Source organism: Grus americana, chromosome 3, assembly GCF_028858705.1.
Source record: "Grus americana isolate bGruAme1 chromosome 3, bGruAme1.mat, whole genome shotgun sequence".
Lineage (NCBI taxonomy): Eukaryota > Metazoa > Chordata > Aves > Gruiformes > Gruidae > Grus > Grus americana.
This window is the reverse complement of record NC_072854.1, coordinates 2072054-2095630: the sequence shown is the minus strand read 5'-3', so window position 1 is coordinate 2095630 and position 23577 is coordinate 2072054. Positions and strand designations below refer to the sequence as shown.

The window sequence follows — 23577 nt, the reverse complement described above, 5'->3', positions numbered from 1 at the left end:
AGCTTTCACAATGTTTGGATAAAACCATATTTAGAAGAAAAATATACAGAAACTAAAAAAATTGGCAGTTGTTGCATATCAACATTACTTGGAATTTATTTTCTGTATCTTAATACGCAATGCCCCTGTTGCAAGAAATTACTTTTAAGTAAGTTACCTGGAAAGGCAAACTGGGAGACCCTACCTAGATCTCCTTGTAACTGAACAGTAATGTGATAGCACAGCTGTGGAATATAGGTATGCAAGTCAGAATGGAGTTGTTAATTTGAGGTGTTTCTGCCTTCAGGCTGAAAACCAAGACGTCAGCAAAGTATGGACTTTCAGCACAGCCACGTTTGGTTGACATCATCGCTGCTGTTCCGCCACAGTACCGCAAGGTGCTGGTACCAAAGCTGAAGGCCAAGCCAATAAGAACTGCTAGCGGGGTAAGCACATACGTCGTTATCTCCATTCCCTATCATCCTCCTCTGCTCTCATCGATAAATTGTATTTAATTATTTTCAAAGACCAGGATATTAACTGTCCAGAAGCGTTAATACAGATGTGCTGGCTGCATTGCCAGCTTCCAGGTTGCCTTTTCTGGGATGATGTGCCCGCGGGGCTATTGCTTTCAAAGCATTTGGGAGAAGAGAAAGAGGAGGTGTGGAGATTTTGTCTGAGCAGCATGTCTTGCTTTTTAGTTGCTGTAGAAACAGTGCAGCTTCATCTGCAGGCTCTCTCAGTGAGCAAAGGTAAAATGTTAGTGTTTAACTTGTTTCTTTCAAAGGTAGTTCAGGCTGAAAGCAGGAATAGAGGTACAGCTAACATGCAGCTGTGTGTTTTTAAGCTTCCCTACTGTATGTGTAGCACGCCTAAACTCAAGTTACTAACAACAAAAACCAAACCAGAAAACAAAATCCCAGGAAGCGTTCCATTTTTAGAACTAAAAACCCGAGCCAACCCATACAAAACCACAAATAAAAAACCCACCCCCCAAAAAACCCCCTTAATTTCTTTAATTTCTTCTTTCTAGCCACAGAGTATCTCATTAAACTCTTAGTCCAACCAGGATTTCTGACAACTGGAAGTGAGGTGTTCCAAGTTGGGTGCCCCAAATTAGCAGACGCTACAAAACCTTAGGATGTCTGTCTCTTCTTCCCTCTGGTCCCTTTCAAAAAAGAAGATAGCATCTTACATTGTGCTTGCATTTAATGTGTGAAAAGCTGCCTGAGACCAGCCTGGGGAGAAAAAAAAGGCTTCGCTCAGTTAGGTGGAGGGACGAAGCTAGTTTTATTATCTTTGGTTTATATCTTTTTATTTCTGTTCATCTCTTCCCCCATTTTCTTCTTCCAGGTGGTGTTGGGTATGCCTGGTGGCATGCTCTCACCCCTGCACTGGTTTAGATGCAATTTAGATGATCTGAGGGAATACCTGAATGTCAGTCTGCATCTCTTCGGCAAGGTGCTTAACCAGGTGTCTTATACCAAATCTGATTCTTTATAATATGCTGCCAGTTTATTCTGAATTGTGAAAATATTAAATAATAGGATTCCTATTTCTTGATGCTTTTTTTTATTTCCTTCAAGAGTTAATGCATAGATATTCTAGGTGGCAGACTATGCAGAAAACATCTTTAGTCTCTCATAGATGCACACGTACGCGTAGCCTTCTAAGATGCGCTTTAGTAACTTCAGAAGCAATTACTGTAATTTTTCTCCTCTGCAACTTTGTTTCTTGCAGATTGCTGTCGTTGCAGTCATGTGTAAACCGCACAGGTGTCCTCACATTAACTTTACAGGCAACATATGTGTGTAAGTATGACAGCTTAGATGACCTAAGAGGACTGTGTTCCAGTATTTCTGTATAAATCTAGTATTGCAGTAGCATTGTATCAGGGATGAGCTTCCTTTCTGCACAAGTGCAAAGTCACAGATTGCTGATACCTGCACGTTACATTTAAAAAAAATCTACTTGTCAGTTTTTCTTCGAGGACAACACCTTTTTCTTTTGTGGGCCAAAGCCTGCTTACCTTTAGTAGCTATATACACACTTTTGTGAAATAGTAACCAGGAGAATATGTTAATGATCAAATGTAAGTTGTATTACTGTGTCAGGGTGCGCGAGTGTGGCGTGCACGTGGCTGAGTACCTCAGCAGATTGGAGAAGGCTGTTACAGAAAAGAAACAGTGCTCAATCTGAAGAGTTTGAAAACTGCTGAGCTGAGACCCACCTGAGGAGGTGCAGGTGGTGTCTGCACAAACTTGCTCGATGTGACAGTCTGGCTCTGCCTGGCTCTGGAATGAAAGGAGAGCACAGATGGATGGGAATGCCTCCAGCTGCCAGGAGCTTGTGGCCTTAAGGGAATAGCTTCTGAGTTTATTTGAATTGAGAAACCCAGGCTGGGTTTACCTTGAAGTATGTTACCTCTGGTTGACTTAAGAGTCTGTGCACCTGAAATCTCACCTGCTTTTTTTTCTAACTGCATCAGTTCTTCTATTTCGAAATGTTGCTTGCCTTTCCCACCTCGTCACTCCTGAAAGATCAGTGTGTTTCACTACCAGCTGCCTAACAGAGAGCGAGCTGGCTCTGTGCTTGTTTTCACATGAGCAGATATTGCGTTTGAGGTGTTCCAGGTAATTATGGATATGAAATGTCTTCGCTTGGATTGCACAAATTTTGCCAGCAAATTAATTTGGCCGTGGTAATATGGTAATTAATTTTATAATGGTGACAGATGACTTGGGTTGAGTTTGCAGGGCAGACAGTGAGGAAACTAATCAATTATACTGTGAACCGAACATGTCTGATTGATAGAGATGGCATTATCTTAGTCTGTGCATTTGAGATCTGCGCCGTAAGTAACGATACACTGACAGCTCGATTACCTTGTCTGTTGGAGGTGCGCAGTGCCTGCAGCTAAAGCTGAAGGGGTTGTCAACCTACCCGTCTCAGGTCATCTTTGAGCACAGAATGACTGTAGATTAATCCCACAGCCCTTGAAAGAAAGCTAAGGACCCTTCAGAATAAATTTATATTCTTTTTATTTACTATCTGCCACGTACTGTTCCTCTCTTGGCTAGCAGCCATGTGGTGATAGCAGCCATGCGGTGATAGCAGCAAGTCTGTCTTGCTGTGCCACAGAATAAGAGTTTCAAACAAGCCTCTGGACACAGAAACTGTAATTTAATACCAAACTGCCCTACAGTTATCCAGAGTAGATGGACTGTGTTCTTTTGAAGTAATCTTAGAATGCTATATTCATTAAATAGCATGTTCTTAAGTTCAGAAAACAAATGTAAATTAGTGTTCTCACCATCAAGACAGTTAAATTCTATAAATTTCTGGAAAAGAAATGGAGATTGTGTAAGAGGGTAATGTCTCTCTGTCTTTCCATGCCAAACAAAAATCACATTTTATATCAAATGAGTTGATGTTTTTGATAGAATGGTGGAAAATACTTAAATTGTTTATGACTGTAAAGTTACTTTTAAAAATCTAATAATCTGTATGTAACTATTACTCCAAAGCTGTAAACGGCGCCCTAAGAGAATGCCATGTTCCAGAAACATGTTCACAGTACATTTTGCTTCTAGTAAGTCTGATCAAGTTGTTTTATGTGGCTGTAGTCATTTGACAGGTCTGAACTGTTTTTTGACACCCCATTCTCATTAAAATTAAATGAAACAACTGTTTTGCACTGTATACTTAGCGTTTGTAAACATACATAGGCTCAGTTCCTCTCAGTGTTACTGGATATCATGGAATCCCTCTCTCCAGCATGTGCGTTTGGGTCTGTACCTATATTTATGTTGGCTGATGCAGAAACATGGGAATTAATTCATTCATCGTCCTGCCCTCTCAGCTGACCAGTCGTGAGCCAGCTTTAGTCTAGAAGCTGTATTACAGTGTTAAGGTACTGTAGTGCTTGAGCTAGTCAGGCCTTCCTTTTGTGGATTTGTTTTAGTCTGTATGAGAGCTCCCAAGTACCAGGAGAGCGGTTGGCATGGTGCTGTGGTCAAGCTGTCTCGAATCTGTGTTTCCCTGCATTTCTGATGAGAGGTGGGGTAGTTAGAGCAGCGTCTGCTCAGCCTGCACCTTCTTGTGTACCCGTACCTCAGACAGACACGTTAAGTCATTGCAGTTGTACGAGTTTGATGCCTGTGTTCTGTTTTTAATGTTTTCAGATACTGCCCAGGTGGACCTGATTCTGATTTTGAATATTCAACACAGTCTTACACTGGATATGAGGTATTGCTTCTGTCTGCCGTAACACATTGCCTACACATTATAAACTTGGGTTAGGCAGCTCTTTATTTCTACAAATTCACCCGTGTTGCAAGAAAAAAACCCAAAGCAGTCTTCATAAACTTCCAGATCTAAAGCAGCTCAACTACAGGACTGGAAATTCTTAATTATTGTACCTGCTGTTTCTTTCTCCTCACCTTGCTGCTGTTTATACCGTCATACGTGTAATATGCTGTAGAGCAGGAGTGAGCAGCCTGTGATCCTGAGCAGGGCAAGTGACTTGCTTTGAGGGAAAGGTACAGAGAAGGCAGAACCAGACTCCTTCTCAGAGCTGCCCAGTGGAAAGATGAGAGGCAACCAACATGAGTTAGAATGTGGAAACTTGTGCCTTAATATAAGAATATTTTCGCATTCTGGTTGTCAAACACTTTAGTAGGGATCTAGAGAGATTTTTGTGATCTTTATCCTTAAAGATGCTCAAACACTGACTGGACACAGTCCTGAGCATCCTGCCCTAACTGGACCTGCTTTCAGTTCTGTCCAACCTACAAGACGCTACAGATTAACGAAGGTCGAGCTTGGGAAGAAAGCTGATTATTTAGCTGTTAGTGCCTCTGAAGTTACATCCGTGCCCTTTTATGTCTCTGTATCTGCAGTGATATCTCACTAAATAGAGAGATATATATATATATTTCTGAAATTGTGCTCTCCTGTTGTCTGGAGAAAGTTTAACAGCGGAAGATCTTGTTGTGACTAAATTATCGTGACTGGTTTTAACAGAACAACTCATAGCTATAGTACAGATGTAAAGTTGTAAAATGAGGTAAAGTACAAACTGGATTAATTTGGTAAACAGATGCAGCATACTTTTAGTATGGATTTTGTCTGTTGTTACCCACTTTCCAGTGACTTGAAACTTGTCCCGTTAGTGCAAAGTAGGAAAATCCTGTGTATATGTAACTTCTTCATAATTCATGTTGGTTTGGATATGTTGTATTCATTTGTTTAGTACTAACAGCGTGCAGGAGCTGTGCATGACCAGAACAGTCCTCGTTCTTTAGAGCTTTTAATAGAACAGATCTGAAATACCAAACAAATCCAGGATACGCAAGATACTTGAAAACATTATCTTAGGGTATTATTAATAGGCTTACATCAGGTAGTAACATAAAAAGTGGTTAGAGGTTTCAGTTGAAAGAATATGTTGAGCTTAAAGAATATTTTAAGTTTAGACTGAGCTCTAGAGGTTGCTCCTTGGATAACTGTGGTACAAGTGAAGAAAATCTGAAATGAGTGGGACAGAAGAACTGTTATTTTGAAGAACATTTTGTTTGTGACTTTTGCAATATCTTTTGCGAATCACTGCAGAAATTCTTTATCCGTCCTGTCGTGATGCACTGAAAATTTGAACAATTTTGTCATTCTTTTTATATCATATTACCATTTCAGAGCAAAAAAGTGTTTTGTTACCATTTTTTAAAAAATTCAGGAGCCAAATTCAAATTTATAGTTGGATGGATTCTTTGGTTGTGAGTTTGAAGACTTTAGGGTCCATTAGGATTTGAAGACTTTAGCATCCGTTTCAATGCTAAAAGTTGTCTTTTGTTCTTTTTCACCGTGTTCTTAAAAAAAGTGTACAAAATGAATTCCCTTGTGTTTTTTAGCCAACGTCCATGAGGGCCATTCGGGCTAGATATGACCCCTATCTCCAGACAAGACACAGAGTGGAACAGGTACATTTTTACAGTGAAAGGGGAACACGTTGTGGTTGTGATTAAAATAATGAGAATGCTTTTAATTGCCTGAATTGGTGGGCTGAAAGGGTTGTGATCAGCAGCATGAAGTCCAGCTGGAGGCCAGTCTTTAGTGATACAACCCAGCTGTTGATACTGGTGCTGACCTCTCTGTTCATGACATGGGTGTTGGGACAGAGCATGCTATCGGCAAGTTCGTAGATGATGTAGAATTGGAAGGAGCAGATGATAGACTGGAGGATTGTGCTGCCATTCAGAGAGACCCGGACAGGCTGGAGAAATGAGCTGGAAGGAACCTCTTGAAGTTCAACAAAGGGCAGTGGCAAGTCCTGCCTCTGGGGAGGGACAACCCCAGGCACCAGTATGTGCTTGGAGTTGACCAGCTGGAAAGCAGCTTGACAGAAAAGGACCTGGAAGTCCTGGTGGACACCAAGTTGACCATGAGCAGCGTTGTGTCCTTGAGGCAAAGAAGGCCAGCGGCCTCCTGGGCTGCATTAGGAGGAGTGTTGCCAGCAGGTCAGGGTGAGGCCCATCTGGAGAACTGTGTCCAGTTCTGGGCTCCCCAGAAGAAGACAGACATGAACGTACTGGAGCAAGTCTAGGAAAAGGCCGCTAACATGATGAAGGGACTGGAGCATCCAAGGAGACGCTGAGAGAGCCAAGACTGTTTAGGCTGGGGAAGAGAAGGCTTGGGGGAATCTCACCATTGTGTACAAATTCCTGGTGGGAGACACTAAGAAGATGGAGCCAGGCTCTCCTCAGTGGTTCCCAGTGACAGAACAGGACAGGATGCAATGGGCACAAATTGAAACATCAGAAATTGCATTTGAACATCAGGAAACAGTTTTGAACAGTGAGAGGGACCGAGCGCTGGACCAGGTTGCCCAGAGAGGTTGTGCGGTCTCCATCCTGTGAGATACTCGGAGCCTGTCTGGACACAGCGCCAAGCAAACTGCTTTAGCTGATGCTGATCTGATCTGAGAGATGGACAAGGTGATCTCCAGAGGTCTCTTCCAACTTCAACGTTTCATGATTCTGTAATGCTACATTAGGCTGACTTGATTCCCACAGAGAAATAATTTTAAACCTTTTAATTGTCTAACTGTCACTCCATTCGATAAATGACAAGTTTGGAACCTCTTATAAGATATTACAATACCCAATTATTGATAGGAGATCCTATTACAAAAATATACTGAACTTTTGTGGCAGTTGCTCATTCTTGATGATTATTTACATGCAGAATTTAGTACTGAAATAGTGACTTTCCTATCAAAATGAATTTTTTTGGGGTCTCTGCTGGAGAATTAGATCTGAAGAGTTTCTCAATCCTGTTCTGCTTTGACTGGTTTCCTGTTTTATCTCCAAATCCATTGGAAAATTCTCTATGGATTCAGTATAGTCCTATTCTCCCACAAGTTCTTAAGGAGAGTTAGTTATACATGGATTGAAGCAGACGTGAAGAAACTTTTCCTACTGGACGCATCTAAGCTAGCTTCAAACTGGAACCAGTGTAGCTCCATCAGCAAGATGCTAGGCTCAAATAATTCTGCTTTGTCAAGAAAACTTGTTACGCTGGGCTCAATATTTATACTATGTTCTTTGATTAGAAAAAGAATTTTTGATGGTTTTGGGTGGGGAATTGTAAGAAATCTGTACAGAAGCATTAATGGTTTGTCATTCATAAAAGATACAACAACTAAAGAAGGAAATGTGGTGTAAGAATGTCACGGTTTTCAGAGAAGTCCCTGATTGGTAATTTTTTCCCTGGTACTTTTAACTTTACAGCTGAAGCAGTTGGGCCACAGCGTGGATAAAGTAGAGTTCATTGTGATGGGTGGAACGTTCATGGCCCTGCCTGAAGACTACAGAGATTACTTCATCAGAAACCTTCACGATGCCTTATCAGGTCACACTTCCAATAATGTAGCAGAGGCCGTCAAGTAAGCATCTTGGTTTTCCTTAATGTAATTGTTTAAAAGTGTTCCTTAACTAGTGTAAGAACAGAAAATACTGAAGACAAAAATTCAGGCCTTTTTTTTTTCTTTTTTTTTTTTTTGAAAGGCCATGTTTATCCAAATACGTATTTAGGCACAGAGAATTTATAGCTCAACTTGCAGCATTGCTCTGTGTACTGCTTAGCACCAGCAGAAGATAGGACCATGGTTTATCTATTTTCTCATGTAGGAAATGCTAAGCTGCTTCTAATTTCTTGGCATTCCATCTGGACTTCTACCTTTTATGCCTCATCACCTTGATTTGGAGTTGTGACGAATTGCATTGCCATGGGATTTATTTCCTTTGGCTGGGAAGGGGAACTGATCCTGTCTTGGAGGGAGGCCAGACGTCAGCTCCCGTAAGGGATGACTCACCCCTGAGAGCGTCAGTGATCAGGATCTCCGAGCCCCTTGCAGTCTCAAACGCAGTTACCCTTGCAGTATTTTTGTGACAGGGAGATGCTCCTCTTCTCATTTTATAGTTGATGAACTGAAAATCAGAGGTTGATGGATTTACGTGTGCTTGGGGTCATTAAATACATAACTTTTCAGTGCATTTTGCAGTATAAAACTGAGAAGAAAAATGAGAGATTTGCAGTTTTGGAGCTGTTAAAACTGCGTGAGCATCTCTACTGACTGTTTTGGTTTGCTACCTTGTCTTTATTGAGTGCAGTAGATTTTCCTTGATATCATTATCGCCTACTGAAGAAAGATTTTAAAACTGGGTAGGACAAGCCCTTGTCTAGCTTCGTGTCTACCTTCGTATTTTAAATCTGTAATTTCATTTGGTTTTCCTCTGGAGGGCAGCAAACACTTTGTTGGTTTTCTTTGTGGGTTTTTTTTTTCTTGTCATGCAAAGACCAGACAAAAAGTGCTATGCTGCTCTTTCCAAATGGATTTCATCAAGATAAAATCACAAACAGGTTGGGAAAAAAATTGCTTTTCTTTTGCTCTAGTGCCCTGGTTGTGAGCACAGAAGGACACAGCTCATTATGGAAGGAGGGTGGAGTTTGCAGATCGTCTATTCAAATTAATGCTGTGCTTATATGTACATCAGGTGGTTTGGGATGTGGTTATTTCGTATTTTTTCTGCTGCAGGTGTCCAGCTAATTTTATCAGACCCAAAACTGCTTTTGCAGTAGCCTGTCCTTTGCAGATTATTGAGGAAACTATTTATGACACAGACTGTGTGACCAAGTAATTTTAAGTGCATGCAAAAATGAAGCGACTCTGAAGTCAGTGTACTGCCTTGCAAGCACGTGGATTGAGCAATGTGAGAAAACCTGCGCTAACAATTTGTGGTTTGGTTAGGTTTTTTTCCAGCAGATAAATAAAGGTTTATATTTTTAACATAAAATACATCTTAAATGCTTAGTAAGTGGAGGTATGTGGGAGTTATTCAAGTTGCACTTCCTAAATATTCTAGAGGCGAGAAAATTGAGTTCAAGATGAATCAGACCTTTTACTTTTTGTGCTTCTTGCATTTAGTTGTACTGTGTCACTGCAGTACTGTTTTGAGATGATCAATGACACTTGGAATAAACAGTCAAGGTTGAGTTTTATTTCTCTTTGTACATGAGGATTCAGCCCTTCTCCCTCATTACTTCCACTGACAGAGGCCATACTACGTGGGGAATACTGGCAATACTTTACTTGTTTCATATTGTGGGCACTGCGTTAGGTAATAACCTGAGATCTGGTCTCTCTTGCCCCTTATTTTGATAGCCATTATTGTGGCCTCGTGAAATCATTAGTTAATTTTACATTTTGTACAGTGATTCCCTATTGAGGAAAAAGACCTTCAGCTGGGATACTTCTTAAAAAGTCTTTCTGAGCATGACCTTTGATTAAACCAGTGCAGCATCTATCTGTATAGGCTTCAGTCCACCTAACTGTGAACACATTTTTTTCCCTTTTGCCCAGTCATTTCGTTACTTTGTCCTGAACTTGAGCTCTGCTTCTATGTCCTGTGCTATCCAGTGATAGTGATACGCTCACCTATACGGTCTGAATTGTGCAGCACTGAAGGGCTCATCAATCTGGTGTTCTCTTGATGTAGTTTTGAATTTTCTTCATATAATATTTTTCTCTTGATCAGCCCTTTGCAGCTTCTGGTCCCAGTTAATCTGATAAAAAGGATGTGACTCTGCAATTTCAAGCAGTAGAGCATGACCGTAGCATGCCGCGGAGTTATATATTGTTCCTTGCCAGGAACTGGCACTACGAGTCTGACTAAAGAAGTAAGTCCTCAAACTGTGTTGGCCCTCGGACTCCGGCTCATGTTCTGCGTTGGCTTATGGCTTTCTTACAGATTCGGAGTCTTATGGTGAATCTGGCCCCGTGATCTGTCTCAGGGAAGTGGGGCACTGCTCTAACCAGCTGCTGCTGAATAAATAAGTCTGAAACTGTGGGTTTATAGTGAGTGGAGAGAGCAGGATCTTCATGGGATGGCTCTGAGCATGTAAGCTAGGTTGCTGGTTTAAACTGTTCCCAGGTAAACTGGGCAGCTGACTTGGGGGGTGTGAAGAGCTCCCTTTATACCTCTGTTTATAAAGTGGTAGGAGATCCTTTTTGCATGAGCGAGACCTGAAGTGAGTTAGGATTTTGAGTTTTATGGATGCGTGAACAGAAAACGAATGTAGAAGTCACTGTATTTACATAGGTGAACTTGCCAACCAAAAGTGTGATTTTTAAAAGGATAAACCGCTGGGCTTTCCTAGCGACTGTTGCGAGTGGAGGAAGGAAATGACTTCCCTGAGAAAGTGTTGCTGGTGTTTAGTATTTCTGCAGCACCTCCCTACTGAGGTAATAAACACTTTTTAGGCTATTCAGACAGAAGTCTTTGCTTGAGGTGCTTTGGTATGCTTGAGAAATAAGTTGGCCGAGGAATGGGTAAGGAATTGCAGAGCCAGAGGGGATCTTTGTTTTGTAGAGAGTGTGCAACAAGACTAAGAAGTTTTAATTTTTTTATCTGCTGAGAACACCACTTGGGAGACTTTAGTGCACTTCTGGATGTCTCTCAAGCAAGGTTGTGGACTTGCCTTCTTTAGGAGGAGATTTGTAATTACTGCTAAAGACTCGCTATGACAGATTTTTCTTTTTGTACACCAGAGAAATAGATCTTCCTCTGGGAGCTGTTCCCATCAGGCCAAAGTGTTGACTTGATCACTGATTGTGGCTGCCTTTGTTCTTTTGTGAGGACAGTGAACCAAGAAGATGTAAAATACACATGCAAATGAGAATTGCTGCTCCCCATCATTTTGCTCCTCTCACCTGACCCATGAGTCATTAGAGGTTCTGGGCATATTTTAACTGCCACCGTGACTCACCACTTAAGGGCTGAGCACCTCCTCTCTGAGCCAGGATCTGACTTTTAATTAGTAAACGAGGCCAAAGGAGAACCTCCCTGCGTTGGGAAAGGCAGGTGTCGGAAAGGTCCCCCTAGGCTACGTGCCCATGCAGCTCCTTGGACTGCAACATCAAGCCTGGCTTCTCTTACTGTATTTAAAAATGCACAGAAATTATTTTTTAAATTTTATTTTAAGAGTATCGTGCATTGTCTGATGTTCAATCTGGTTGTAAATCACATTGTTAATGGCAAAGAAAGTAGGGGATAAAATTACTGGAACCTCATGTTCTGTACTTCGAGCATCTTGTGTACCTGGTATTTATGTGACAGTATTCAGGTGCACAGCAGACATAATAACTACTTCCATAATAGGTCCATAATCCAAGACTCGTTCGACTTTACATCTACTCATCAGTCAGTAATCTCTTAAAAGTCTCATTCTCCACTTGCATCATGAGCTGAAACTCAGAACTTGCAGAAGTGAGTACTGTCGGCTGCATTTGATTCCTCGTGGAGAAATTGCAGCTCCTAATAGCGGCCGGCACAGTGAGACTGCCTTTTTCTTAGGCTTGTCATCGATTGCTTTTGCCAAGTGTCCTTTTGTGTTTCCACCATTAGCTGTGTCTTCCTCTGGGCTGGTGAGCAGGCAGCAACGTTTCCCGCTGCCACAAATCTTTCATTATGCAGGAGGAAATTTCCTTTAGGTATCCCAAAAGCCGTATTGATCTTTCGGCGAGCAGATAGATCCAGCTGCTTCAGAGCCTTTGCTGAAAGAGAAGATGTGGGTTTTAAATAACCACTGCTTAGGGGTGGATTATTGTGTGTCCAGTTTAAGACCTCTTAGCCCATCTGAGGGAAAAAAAAAAACCCCTAAGCACTGGCAGTTTCAGCAGCAGTTGGTTTGATATGTGGAGCTCGTGATATGTTTTAAAACCCAGCTGGAAATCACTCCTCTTGAACATGCCAGATCAGAGCAACCCATGAAAAATGTGTTTTGTGTGGTTGTCAGCTGATGTGTTTGCTGGAAAGGTCGCTATATTCTTTTCTTAAATACACACATTAGGTCTCATGTATCAGTAATTCTTCAAATAGGAGCTGCAGTTTCTCCACAAGATTTATAGTGATCTTGAAGGTTGACAGCTAAGCAACTCCTAATTTTGCTTTTCAATAGTGAGGAATAAATCTGCTTTCAAAACGTCACTCTGTGTTGTTGAAGTTTGCCTTAAATTTCCCACATAAGACTTTAGGAGTTTTGTTAGAAGATGTAGGTTTCTGCAGGTAAGTCTAGTCTTGCTGCTGCCCGTGCTGTAATTTCACCAAGGTTTAGCCCGGTTGCTTAACTTTTAGGGCACAGACACGCAATGAAGTTATATGGAGTAACAAGTGGGCATGTTATGCCTGTGCTGTTGCAGCTGGCTTTGTGTATATATTTTGCTGGCCCCACTTGTGAGAAATTCTAGTGTACTGTGAATCAAAAGGAAAGAGATTTAAGCAAACGTGCTTTACCTTGCAGTTAGCATAAGCATAGAAGATGCTCTCCTACAATTCAGATGGCTCAATTGACATATAGTCGCTTGTTATATTAATATATCTTAATTGTGCTCTCCGAGTATGAATTGTGACTCTAGCAAAAATAACCGAGAGCTTTGACTCACTACCTCCAGTGATTCATGCTGGGGCGATTTAAGAGGTTACTGTTCTCCTTTTATCTACCTTGACCCTCTGCTTGAGGTTACCGCTTCCAAAACAGGCAGCTAAACATAGTTGTCCACCCTTCAACTGCCAGAGTTCACCCTCTGGCAAATCAACGTAATCTGGAAGGGATAGGGCTTTAAGAAGATATCCTACTTCTTTGGCTGCGGGGAGCCCAGCCTGTTAAATTGCCCTGCTACAAATTGCCAGAATTTGATAGTCAGATCTCACCTCTTGACTTGCCGTAATGAGTAGGTACTGTGACAGGTAGGCTTTTGCAGCTCCAGCAGCTCCAGCACGAAGCGTGGTAATTGTCGGCTTAAGCTCCTATTCTAGCAGTAATTTGGGCAACCGAGGTGTGGGGGTACTTCTGCGGTTCTGTGTCCCCTCCTGTGCAGGCAGCAGCTTTGGGCAGAGAAGGAAGTGAATAGCAGGAGGCAGCAACATTGCAAATTGCTGTGGCTGTATCCATCAGAGCTTGTCTGTCAAATCCCTCCGGACATCTGACTGGGCAGTGATTTTTCCTGTGCCAGGCAGGAGATAACTGGCTATTGTTTTAGTGCCAGATCATTTACAACAGAGATTCTGCCTCAATTTTCTTTTATTCCCAGAGATTTGGAGACTAGTTCCTAACGTTCTGGAGAAGCAAGCAGATTTTCTTTGTTTTCCAGCTTTGGATGTGACTCTTTCATGGTGCAGGAGCCATGTTTGCCATTAAAACATGTTTGTTGCTGAGTGTTTACCCCGAAATGCCTTCAGTATGGATAACATCATTCCAGCTTGCAGAATTTGAGGAAATTTACTCCAAAGCTGGCTGGCCTTTGTTGGCATCCTGTTACTTTTGCATTGCTTATTTTCTACCGCAAGACCCAACTTTTAGCTGCTGAAGTGCATGTTATTTGGAAGATATTTAAACGAAAGTCATTTCATCAGATCCTAATCTTGTTATGGGTAGCTGTTCATCTTTTTTCCTCCTGCAGCTATGGAAAGTGATTACCTATCCAGTTATCTGTCCTGTTCAGTATTTCCGCAGCATTTTCTCCTGCAAGTAAAATATTCAGGTTTGTGACTGAACATAGACAACTAGGGAAGGTAGATATGAGGAAGCCATACCCACGTAATTCTGTGCGTATGTAACAGAGCATCTGATGTTGTGTGACTTCAGGTTTTGTAAGGTGGATGCTGGAACCAAATATATCTTTGTCACGTAGGTTCACAAGGTGGTAGTTGTTTATTCATAACAGAAGTCTGAGCTACACCAAATCTAGCAATATTTCTAAATGTTATTGATCTGTATTTTATCCTACACTGGTGGAAAGGATGATGGCCTTAGCGGTCATGACATTGTCAAAGCTAAATAATGAATTTCGATGCCCTTTTTTGTACATTTTCAGCAAATTACTGCTGAACACCTGCCAAAGGGAATACTTTTCTCATTTTTGCTGCTTCACTGCTGTGCGTATGTAATTTGGCAAGCATAACAAGTTCTCCGGTGACCTGCACTAAAATGTTAATGCTAGGATGGGATCTGAATGGTCAACTGGGATCGGTAACTGGAGGTGGAGTTTTATTCAATGGCTTGGTCACCTGTATGAACGTGAACCTGGCCTGTTTATTACACGGTTCCAGTTCAAATTGTGCTGGTGACCCAAAGGTAATGTCACAAAGAGATGGCGTGGCATGTGCTAAATAAGCTTTCTGGGTTAATTCCCTCCCTGACACAGAAAGTATTACACCATCCTGTGTATTCAGAAGCATTGCTTTAGTTGCTGTTGTGTTCTGGTTTTGATGGGAAGAAGATCAAACATTTGCGGTCGCTTTGAGCTCTGTAAGGATGCAAACGATCCTAGACTGATGCTCCCGTGCCCTGGAGAGCTAACGTGAGACCCGCGCTACCTTTTTTCCCCTGTCTTTCAGCAGAGATTGCTTTCCAGCCCAAATTAAAATGGGCTGGTAAAATAGTGAGATACGGTTTATAGTTCCCTCAGCTGTGCTGTGCTTGCCTCATTGGTATTGTAAACTGAGATCCACTGCCTTTCAACAGTGCTAAATTAATTTGAAAGAAAAGTCATTTTCTAGTAACATGGTGGGTGCAGTAGGCATGCAAAAAAACCCCAAACAACCCAGGTTTAATTTTCATACTTTTATGGAAGGATGTCAAGAAGTGGTTGACATCTTCTCTTTGCATCCTGTGACTGTTTTGTGAATGCTGTACAAGGCAGAGCAGAGGCTGTTTGCTTTTGAAATACGTCTTTGTGCAATGTGTTGTAGCTAACGCGCTCTGGGCCTCTGGGCCTCCTCATGGCCCATCGGTTTGTGAAGTCAAGTACTCAAAAGCTGGGGGCTGGCATAGCTGGGGGGGTTTGCGCAGCCTTAATTTGGTCACCCTCTGTCTGGCCTTGGATTATACGATTACTTACTTTTTTTTCCTCTTTCTGCAAGGCCTTTGCTTAGTTTGTCTCCAAAGATATCTTGTATGCTGCTATAAAAATTCCAGAATTAGTGAGAAGGACCTTTATTCCTCTGATATAAATGAGATTCACCTCTCCTCTAACAGCTCTGAGGTGAGATGTGGTTCAGCTTGTGGGTTAAGACAGCTCTGGGTCTGCGTTGCTCTCTGGGCTCTGTTGACCCAGTGTGGGAGACGAGAACCCCAGCTCAGTGTAGGTAGGTGTTTGCATCCGTGAGCTGGGTCCCACACCAAGAGTCTTGGCTCCATCGCAGGCTTGTGCAGCAGGTGTTTTATTCTTCATCTCTGACTTCTGACTCCTTGAGCTCATGCTGGTTTTTGATGCAGTGTCACTTTTTGCAAGATACTCCTATTTATTCCAGTGTTGGTTCTTGGTCCCGTTCTCCTTTCTAGGTCTTTGCTTTTCCCCACCTCTAGGAAGACACAAGTGGTCGCTCACCTTTGGTTGTACTCTTTTTCTGTTCTCTATGTATTTGTCTCATAAGCCAGGTTGTGCCATTCAGAGGGGGCTGTAGCTGTGATGGGAAACGTTTGGCTTCACTCCTTAGCAGGAATTTGCTCCTTGGGACCAGCACATCTTCACTGGAGTTGCAAAGGATGTCTGTGCCTAGGGAGAACGCAGTTTTAAGCTACTGTAACAGCTAAAAGCTGGAATACTTTTCCAAAGCAATCAGCTCAATCACTGTTAAAAGTTGAGTAGCTGTTGGCGCCTTAGTTGGAGCTATGACGGACGGCAAATGGAGCCGGGGAAATGGCACCATCAGTTCTTGCAGTCTGCTCCAGCAAGCCTCTTCCTGAACCTGTGGTTTTACAAGCACGTGTGTGTTTTTGTAGCACTCTTTTTTGAGGGAGATCATATTGCAGCTTTATAGGTGAGGGAGTTGCTTTGGCAAGAGAAGATTAGCTAAGCCATAGCTTTTCCCTGGCAGTTTTGGCTGATGATTGCTTTTTATTAGCTCTGTTTATAATTTTATTGATACAATTTCTTTGTTTCCTCAAAACAGCAATCAAGCTGGTTTTCCTTCCTCAAGCTAAATGTTTATATCCGAGTGTCAGATGGGGGCGAGATGAATTCTGTTTAATAGGTAGATGCAGAAACTACAAAGCAAGGTCTTTTACTGGACACTGTCTTTGTGCAAGAATAGCTTTTAGGGCATTTAGTTGTCAAAATATATGCAGCACCGCAGTGGCAGAAGTGGTTATTTTCCTCAATAACAGCTAGGAAGTGGTTGTTACTAAGAATATGCAACTTTCCTTAGGCCACAGTGAGTCAACATCAGAACTGAAATTGGAACTAGATTTTTTTTTTTTAAATACATACAAGTCTCACCTAGTGCTGGCTGTCTCATCAACTGTAGCAAGAAAAACTTGAACTTCAGTTTAGATTTAATAAAAGAGCCTGTCGTGTCATTTCTTTCATAATTTTAGATACAAGATTTTTTTTTCCTCCTGAATCTCTTTTTATCCTGTGTCTATAACTACATATTGACTATTCTGTGGTAAACTGTCTATATAATTATGACCTAATCGTTGATCATATTGATTTAGCAACAGACATTTAAATTGTTGTTCTTTCAAGTCTCCCTGAACTAAATTGCACAGCAAAGATGGGAGAAATCAAGGGCAAATCTTGGGCATCTACTCATGCAAGTTTTGTAACAGTCTTTTGTTTCACAGTATGTGATGAGTTGCTCGCACTTCGGCGTCACTGTGGTGACATGGTTTGTTGTTCATGGGATGTGTTATCCGCTTCTGTACACTTAGATAAAAAGAGAAAGGTATGTAGAGTAAAACCTGTCCTGTGGGAATAGCTGATATTGATTGCCTGGTAGAGGTGGAATTTAACTAAAGGTCAAATCAAATTGTACTGGAATCCACATAAGGGACAGCTGAAATGGGACTAAGAGCTACTTCTTGTTAGATTTTATATTGCTTGGTGAAAAGATACCAGACAGGCAAAATGGACCAAAGTGAAATGGTAACCAAACACAGCCTGCTGCTTTTCTTCCCTTGAAATACCGTGTGGGTTAAGGTCACTGTGCTGCACAGCTCTGATGCTTAAAGCAAAGAGTGGGACTCTGTATTTAGTGCTTCTCCTGGATTACTGGACAGAAATTCCCAAACTGCTACAGAGAAATGCCTTTGATTCTTTCTAAAACTTCATAGCTTAGTGTGTCCAGTTTTCAATCTTGTGCTGAGAATACTTTTTCCAAGCTTTTCTTCTGCATCATAAACGGACAAATGAATCCCCAACTGGTTTGAGTTGGAAGGGACCTCAGAGCCCATCCAGTTCCACCCCCTGCCATGGGCAGGGACACCCTCCACTAGCCCAGGTTGCCCAAAGCCCCATCCAACCTGGCCTTCAACACTGCCAGGGAGCCAGGGGCAGCCCCAGCTTCTCTGGGCACCCTGTGCCAGGGCCTCAGCACCCTCACAGGGCAGGATTTCTGCCTCACATCCCATCTCCATCTCCCCTCCTGCAGCTTCAGGCCCTTGCCCTTGGCCTGTCACTCCCTGCCCTTGTAAACAGGGACGGGAGTTTTAGAGTGGCTGGTGGAGCACGTAGGCAACCAAGTTAGCGTTTCATCTACATGTGGCTCATTGATCTGCTTGTCATGGCTGTTGAAAGCCCAAGCTGGAATGATCAGCGTGGTGTGTTGGACTGGCTGCACCTTCCATATATACAACAGATGGTTGGTGGTTTTCTGACATTCATATATTAGTCTGAAATTTAAAGTGGCTGCCTCATGGTGAAAGAACATGTGTACGGTCCTCATCTAAGAGATTATCAGCTTAGGAAGTGGACATTTTACAAGCATTGTATGTGTTTTTCTTCTTTCGGACATTTTGGAAAAAGTTGTGTTTTGATGATGTGTCGGACCTAAATTGTCTTTATTAGGATAACAGGTTTTGTTTTCTGTAGCTTTAAAAAGCCAAGCCACCTCCCTGTATGTAGAATAAGTATAGAGAGGTTGCTCTTTCAATAGTACACGTTTTCCTCTTCAGGCAGATGAACTCTTTTCATCTGGCTACTTGAAATGGGCTAATATTTCAATGAAACTTCTAGGTTGTACTCGTTGCATTTGACAAATATGTGTTAACTTTACCTGGATCATGGGAATGAGAGTGAAGGCCTCACATGCATAAATAGTTGAAAGATATTGGGAAAGGGAACAAATGATCAATTTACACAACAGAGGAAGGTTATTAGTGGTGTCCCAGAGGAATCTGTGCTGGAATAGGTAGTGAAGGAGCAGGTAAAAATTAGTGTAGATACAGAGCGATGGGTATAAGAAAGATTTTTCCTTAGTTTACTACAGAACAATGAGCTCCAAGTTGGCTAATGCCACTCAGGAACAAGATTTTAAAGTTATAGTAGATAACCATGAGAAACACAGGCTTGCTGCTTGGTATTAGTTAAAAGAGCAACTCAGTGTGAGGAATTATAATGAAGGGAATAGAGAGCAAACTGGGAAATATTGTTATGCTACTGCGTAATTCAGCAGTGCCTTCACAGCTTGAACCTATATTCAATTCTTCTTTTTAAAAAGAAGGGAGGGGAGAAGGAAAATGATACTGTGGAAAAAATATTTGGGTGTGGTATAATAGAGATCTATGAAAACCTGAGCAGCATGGAGAAGACAGAAAAAGGATAAATGTTGATTATCTCCTACACCACAAGAACTAGGGGTATCAGAAGAGATGGAAATTAAATACAAAGGAGGCAATTCTTTGTGCAGCACGTAGTTAGGCTGAGGGGTTCCTAGGAAAAATACCCAGTGAGAGCTGCTAAGTCCTGAGGACACCTACTGCTACTATAGACATCACCTCTGGCTCAGGGAGTCCCTGAAGAGGAAATAATTGGCAATTGTGAGAGTGTTCAAGGAAAATAGCACTGCAGCTTGCCCTGCTCCTACTGCTCTGGTCTAAGCATCTGCAACAGCCGTGGGCGGGTGGGATATTGGGCTAAACAGACCTTTGGACTTGCCCCTGGCACTGTTCGTGTGTTCCTGGAGCTTGCAGGTCCATTGTTCCACCTCCAGACCAGGTTCAGTTTGTTAGTGGTGTTCCAGTTGCCATCTGAAGGCAGTTTGGAGACGTGAGCCTCCCTAAACCATGGTGCGAGGATGCCAGTGGCTCGTGTTGCTGCTTTTGTTCTGGGAGAAACATGAAGGCCTTGGTCTCCAAGACTATAAGTTAGCTCTGCTCACTGGGGCAACTTTGAGAAAGGCAAAGAGCTAGCAGTAAGGGAGGGGGAGATAAGCATTCTCTTGCCCGTATTAGCCTTGTTTCCGCTTTTTTCCCTTAAACCTTTAGTTTTGACAGACATAGGTAAAAAAGAGGTTGCAACTTGGCTCCTCTTAGAGCCACGCATATGCAATTTTTCTTGTTTGAAATATTTCACTCTAGCATATGCTTATTCATCCCGGTGTTTTCAGTTACAGCTTGCTAATAATTTGTTGCTGAAAAAAACATTATCTATATTGCTGTTGCCTTGAACTTGATGGATGGGAGCTTAGAAAATAAGCCTGCAGTGTTAGAAGGTCCTGTCCAGGTTTTCTGGGGTTTTTTGGGTTTTTTTGCCTCCTGAGCTAAGACAAACCTTTCAGGGCCTGCTCAGATGTCCTCTGAGAATAGCGATTGTAGCTTTTGAAATAATTGCACATTTATTAGCCCAGCCTGGTAGATGCAGAGCAGCTCTCATGCGCGGCTCTGTCCTCACTGGCAGGGTCCCTCCAGCAAAGCTGCAGCCTCCTTGCCCAGAGGTCCTCTACACCACGTTGCTCTATGAAAGCTGTGAATGATATAAAAATAAACCAAACAAACCCCCTCCATACTCTTCCCTCTATAGCTAACATCATTACCTCCTTGTCGTTACAGCCAGGCATTTAATTAGTCCATGCAAATAACCCTACTTTGATTAGGCCTGAAGCGTGTTAACGTAACTCTGCCGTTTCTGCTCGTGCTGTGCTGCTGCTTTGGAGGATTTTCAGATGTCGGATCCATTCATTGTGGTTACAACTTGGTAAACAAATTAAGAAAGAGAGAAAACTGGTAAGTTCTAGGGGATTTTTTTGCTTCAGAATGGATACTATTTTGAACACAGATCCTATCCTGGATTTCTAACACCAAGTGACACAGCAGGAGGGAGCATAATTGCGTATGACTTATCTGTTAGTGGCATTTCACAGGGAAAGAAAGGATTCGTACTCGCTTATCTTTTAGCAGGTATAAATACTGTTACTTCATCAAAATTGGAAAATTATATTTTAGTCAATAAATTACTATTTTAAGTAACTAAGTTTTTCAGTATTTGAAAACTGAATCTTGGGAAACCAATGCTGCTAAGAAACCAAAGCAGTCCGTTGTACTCCTGGTAGGAGTGATAAAGAAAACACTGAAATGTTGTAATAAAAAGGGAGCAGTATAAAGCCAAATAACTAGCATTTGAGCTTTCAGAAATATCTGCTCTGGGCAATTATCAAACATGCAACTTTTGAAACATATCGGATGAGTAAGATGCCACCTGTTTTGTTTACTAGCAGGAAATTGTAGATCTTGAATTAATTCATTGCTAGCTATGTTTCAGAGATTGGTGTTGTGATAAAGCAGAGCTATTAGGGATCAAGAAAAAGGAGGTCATTGAAGTAATAGGTGAGGATGTGGTACATAAGGTACTTGTGTATTACATCAGCAGTTTCCTCTTCAGAAGCCAATGATGTCATTTTTTTGTCTTAATTCCGTATGTATAGACAGCATTGTCTGTCTTGAACACCTGTAATTGCGTTACACCTAGGACCATGCTCATTCTAGTCAAGGACACAAGAAGGGTTTTCTTTTTTTTCAAGGTATTAGACTTGTTTAAGATGTGGGATATTGACAACCATTGTGGCTCACAAAGTTGAGGCCAGGAACTTGTTGCCAAGTTCTTAATTTTCCCACCCAACCCTCCAACACTTCCCTCTTTCCACAAGACTCTAAGCACCTCTTCTAGGGCAAACTGTGGGGTTTTTTGGGATAGGCTGAGGGCAGATGAGAAGCAGAGCCGTCCCCTTCCCAGGTAAGCTGTGACCACTCATTGCAATGTGTATGAGTACGGAGCACCACATTTTGTTGAAATTGCTGCTGTTGGATAACCCATTAGCAGCAATGCTGATCAAGTATTATGATCATCTTTGTCATTTATTCCATCTTCACCTTCAAGAAGGTTTTCTTTGGCTTTTGAAGTAGCGCTGGAATGTCCTGCAGGCGAGTTTTTGGGGACTGTTGGGTTGGATGAGTTGTTCTAGATTCTTCCCTTCTTTCTATATAGATGGGTACACCTAAACACTTCTTCCTCTTGGTGATTGGTTCTCTTTGATGCTGCCTTTGAACCATTTTTGCTGCTTCTTGTGCCTTTTTCTGCTCTTTTGCCTCCTCTTTATGTACTCTCCTACTCTGAAATGTGTAAAACAGATAAATGGTTTAAAGGCGTGTGATCAACATGCTGTATATGCACTGTGTTAACCCACCTGCTTTAGTCTTATAGTTTATCTTTTCTGAGCTTGTTGGGATGAGGCAAGTCTTTCTGTGTTGTCTGGCATCCTGCCACTCTGATCCCAACCAGGGAGTTTGGAAGCTGCTGTAGTATGGATTGTAAATAATTGAGTCTTTGACGTTTAGGTCTCTTAGCTGATGAGACTTTTGTCTGTAGACCAAAGTTTAATTGAGAGTGAGTAGAGGCTTTGTTAAATGAGTTGGTTTCTGCCAGAACTGTTCTGTCTGTTTTTTCTTTAAGTGAGAAAGTATCTGAGACCCTGTATCAAACTGCTGTGTCTGGTGGAAAGGTAGATGCTTTTTTGATCTGAAAAAAACCCCAAGCTTATTTTAGAGGCAGATTCGGATTTGAGGGTCTGCTTAATGTATCAGCTTTCTTTGAAAATTCAGTCAAATATTCTCTATTAAAATTAACAATCTCTCCTTTCTATTTCAGACAGTTGTATAATCATGCTGAAAAGAACTGACTCTGCAACAGCTATGTCTGTGCACACCTTAACGTTTCTCTGTATCTCATTTTCTTCATTTGTATGGCTTAGCATCTATTTTATTTGCATAATTCACTTCTGGTCAGTCTGTTATTAAAATTGCCTCACTGTCATCTTGTGCTATACAGTTGTCTTGATTTCTGATTATTCTTTTGATTATGATGTGGGGCTCCTCAGCACTGCTGTATTACAAATAACAAATAAGACTGTTCCAGGGAAGGAGGAGAAATACTGTAAGATGTTTGTTGCTGCTTGAGAAGATAAAATCCATTTCTGCTCCCAGGTTCCAGAAGAAAAATATTAATGCCAGAATGAACCTGGAAATCAGGTGAACTTGTATATACAGGACCATCACGGGTGGAGTTTCCAGTGTGGGTTCATCTGATTTCTCAGGGCTTTCTCTATTTTGCTTCTCTTGATCTTCAGTTAGTAATAGTTTTGCTTGTCTTGGTCATCATCGAGGTTGCCTGAACCTCTTGTGTGTGAATATCCTGAAGTCACTCTCTTCAGTGCTCAAGATATTTGTTTTTCAGGCTGTCTGCCTAGTTGGATAGAGACTTCATAAGTGCCTTGGCTAGCGTGCTGTTCCAGCAGGATATGTGGCTAGATGTCTGTTGTTTTTAAAGATTAAGTGAAGGCAAATCCATCGTGTCCATTATCATAAGTCATATATCCTGTTAGCGAGCTTAGAGGGGGTTGGAGAAATGAAGTGTAATATGCATAAACTTCTGCGAGAGAATTGACTTGGTACAGTGAGATATTTTGACGTTAAAAAAGAGACTAGAACAACATGTCACCCATTACGCTGGTTTTCAAAACAGGCATAGCAGAAAATTATTGTCATTGACCTGAATGGTTTCTAATAGGATTCTGTTGTTTTTGCCTCTGGGCTTTTGTTTAATACTTGTGTTAAAATAGTCATTTCTAAGGGTTGGCAGGAGCTATCAGTATTGGAGATGGGCAAATAAGGGATAAATTTGTATTCCATAGTAAGTTGTATACGAGCAAGCTGTGTACTTTATTATGGGAAAATGTAAAGCTGTTTTTCTAGGAATGGTGCAAGATT

At 41.7% G+C, this 23577-nt stretch overlaps 1 protein-coding gene across 1 annotated transcript in view; it reads left to right on the top strand.

Annotated features, from left to right (window-relative positions):
• Positions 1–23577, top strand: part of ELP3 (elongator acetyltransferase complex subunit 3) — an 89379-nt gene that overhangs the window by 2494 nt on the left and 63308 nt on the right. Inside the window, exons 3-7 of the mRNA XM_054820511.1 lie at positions 287–425; positions 1720–1790; positions 4164–4227; positions 5889–5957; positions 7767–7921. Coding sequence (XP_054676486.1) covers positions 287–425; positions 1720–1790; positions 4164–4227; positions 5889–5957; positions 7767–7921 — 498 coding nt within the window. The remainder of the gene's footprint in view (positions 1–286; positions 426–1719; positions 1791–4163; positions 4228–5888; positions 5958–7766; positions 7922–23577) is intronic.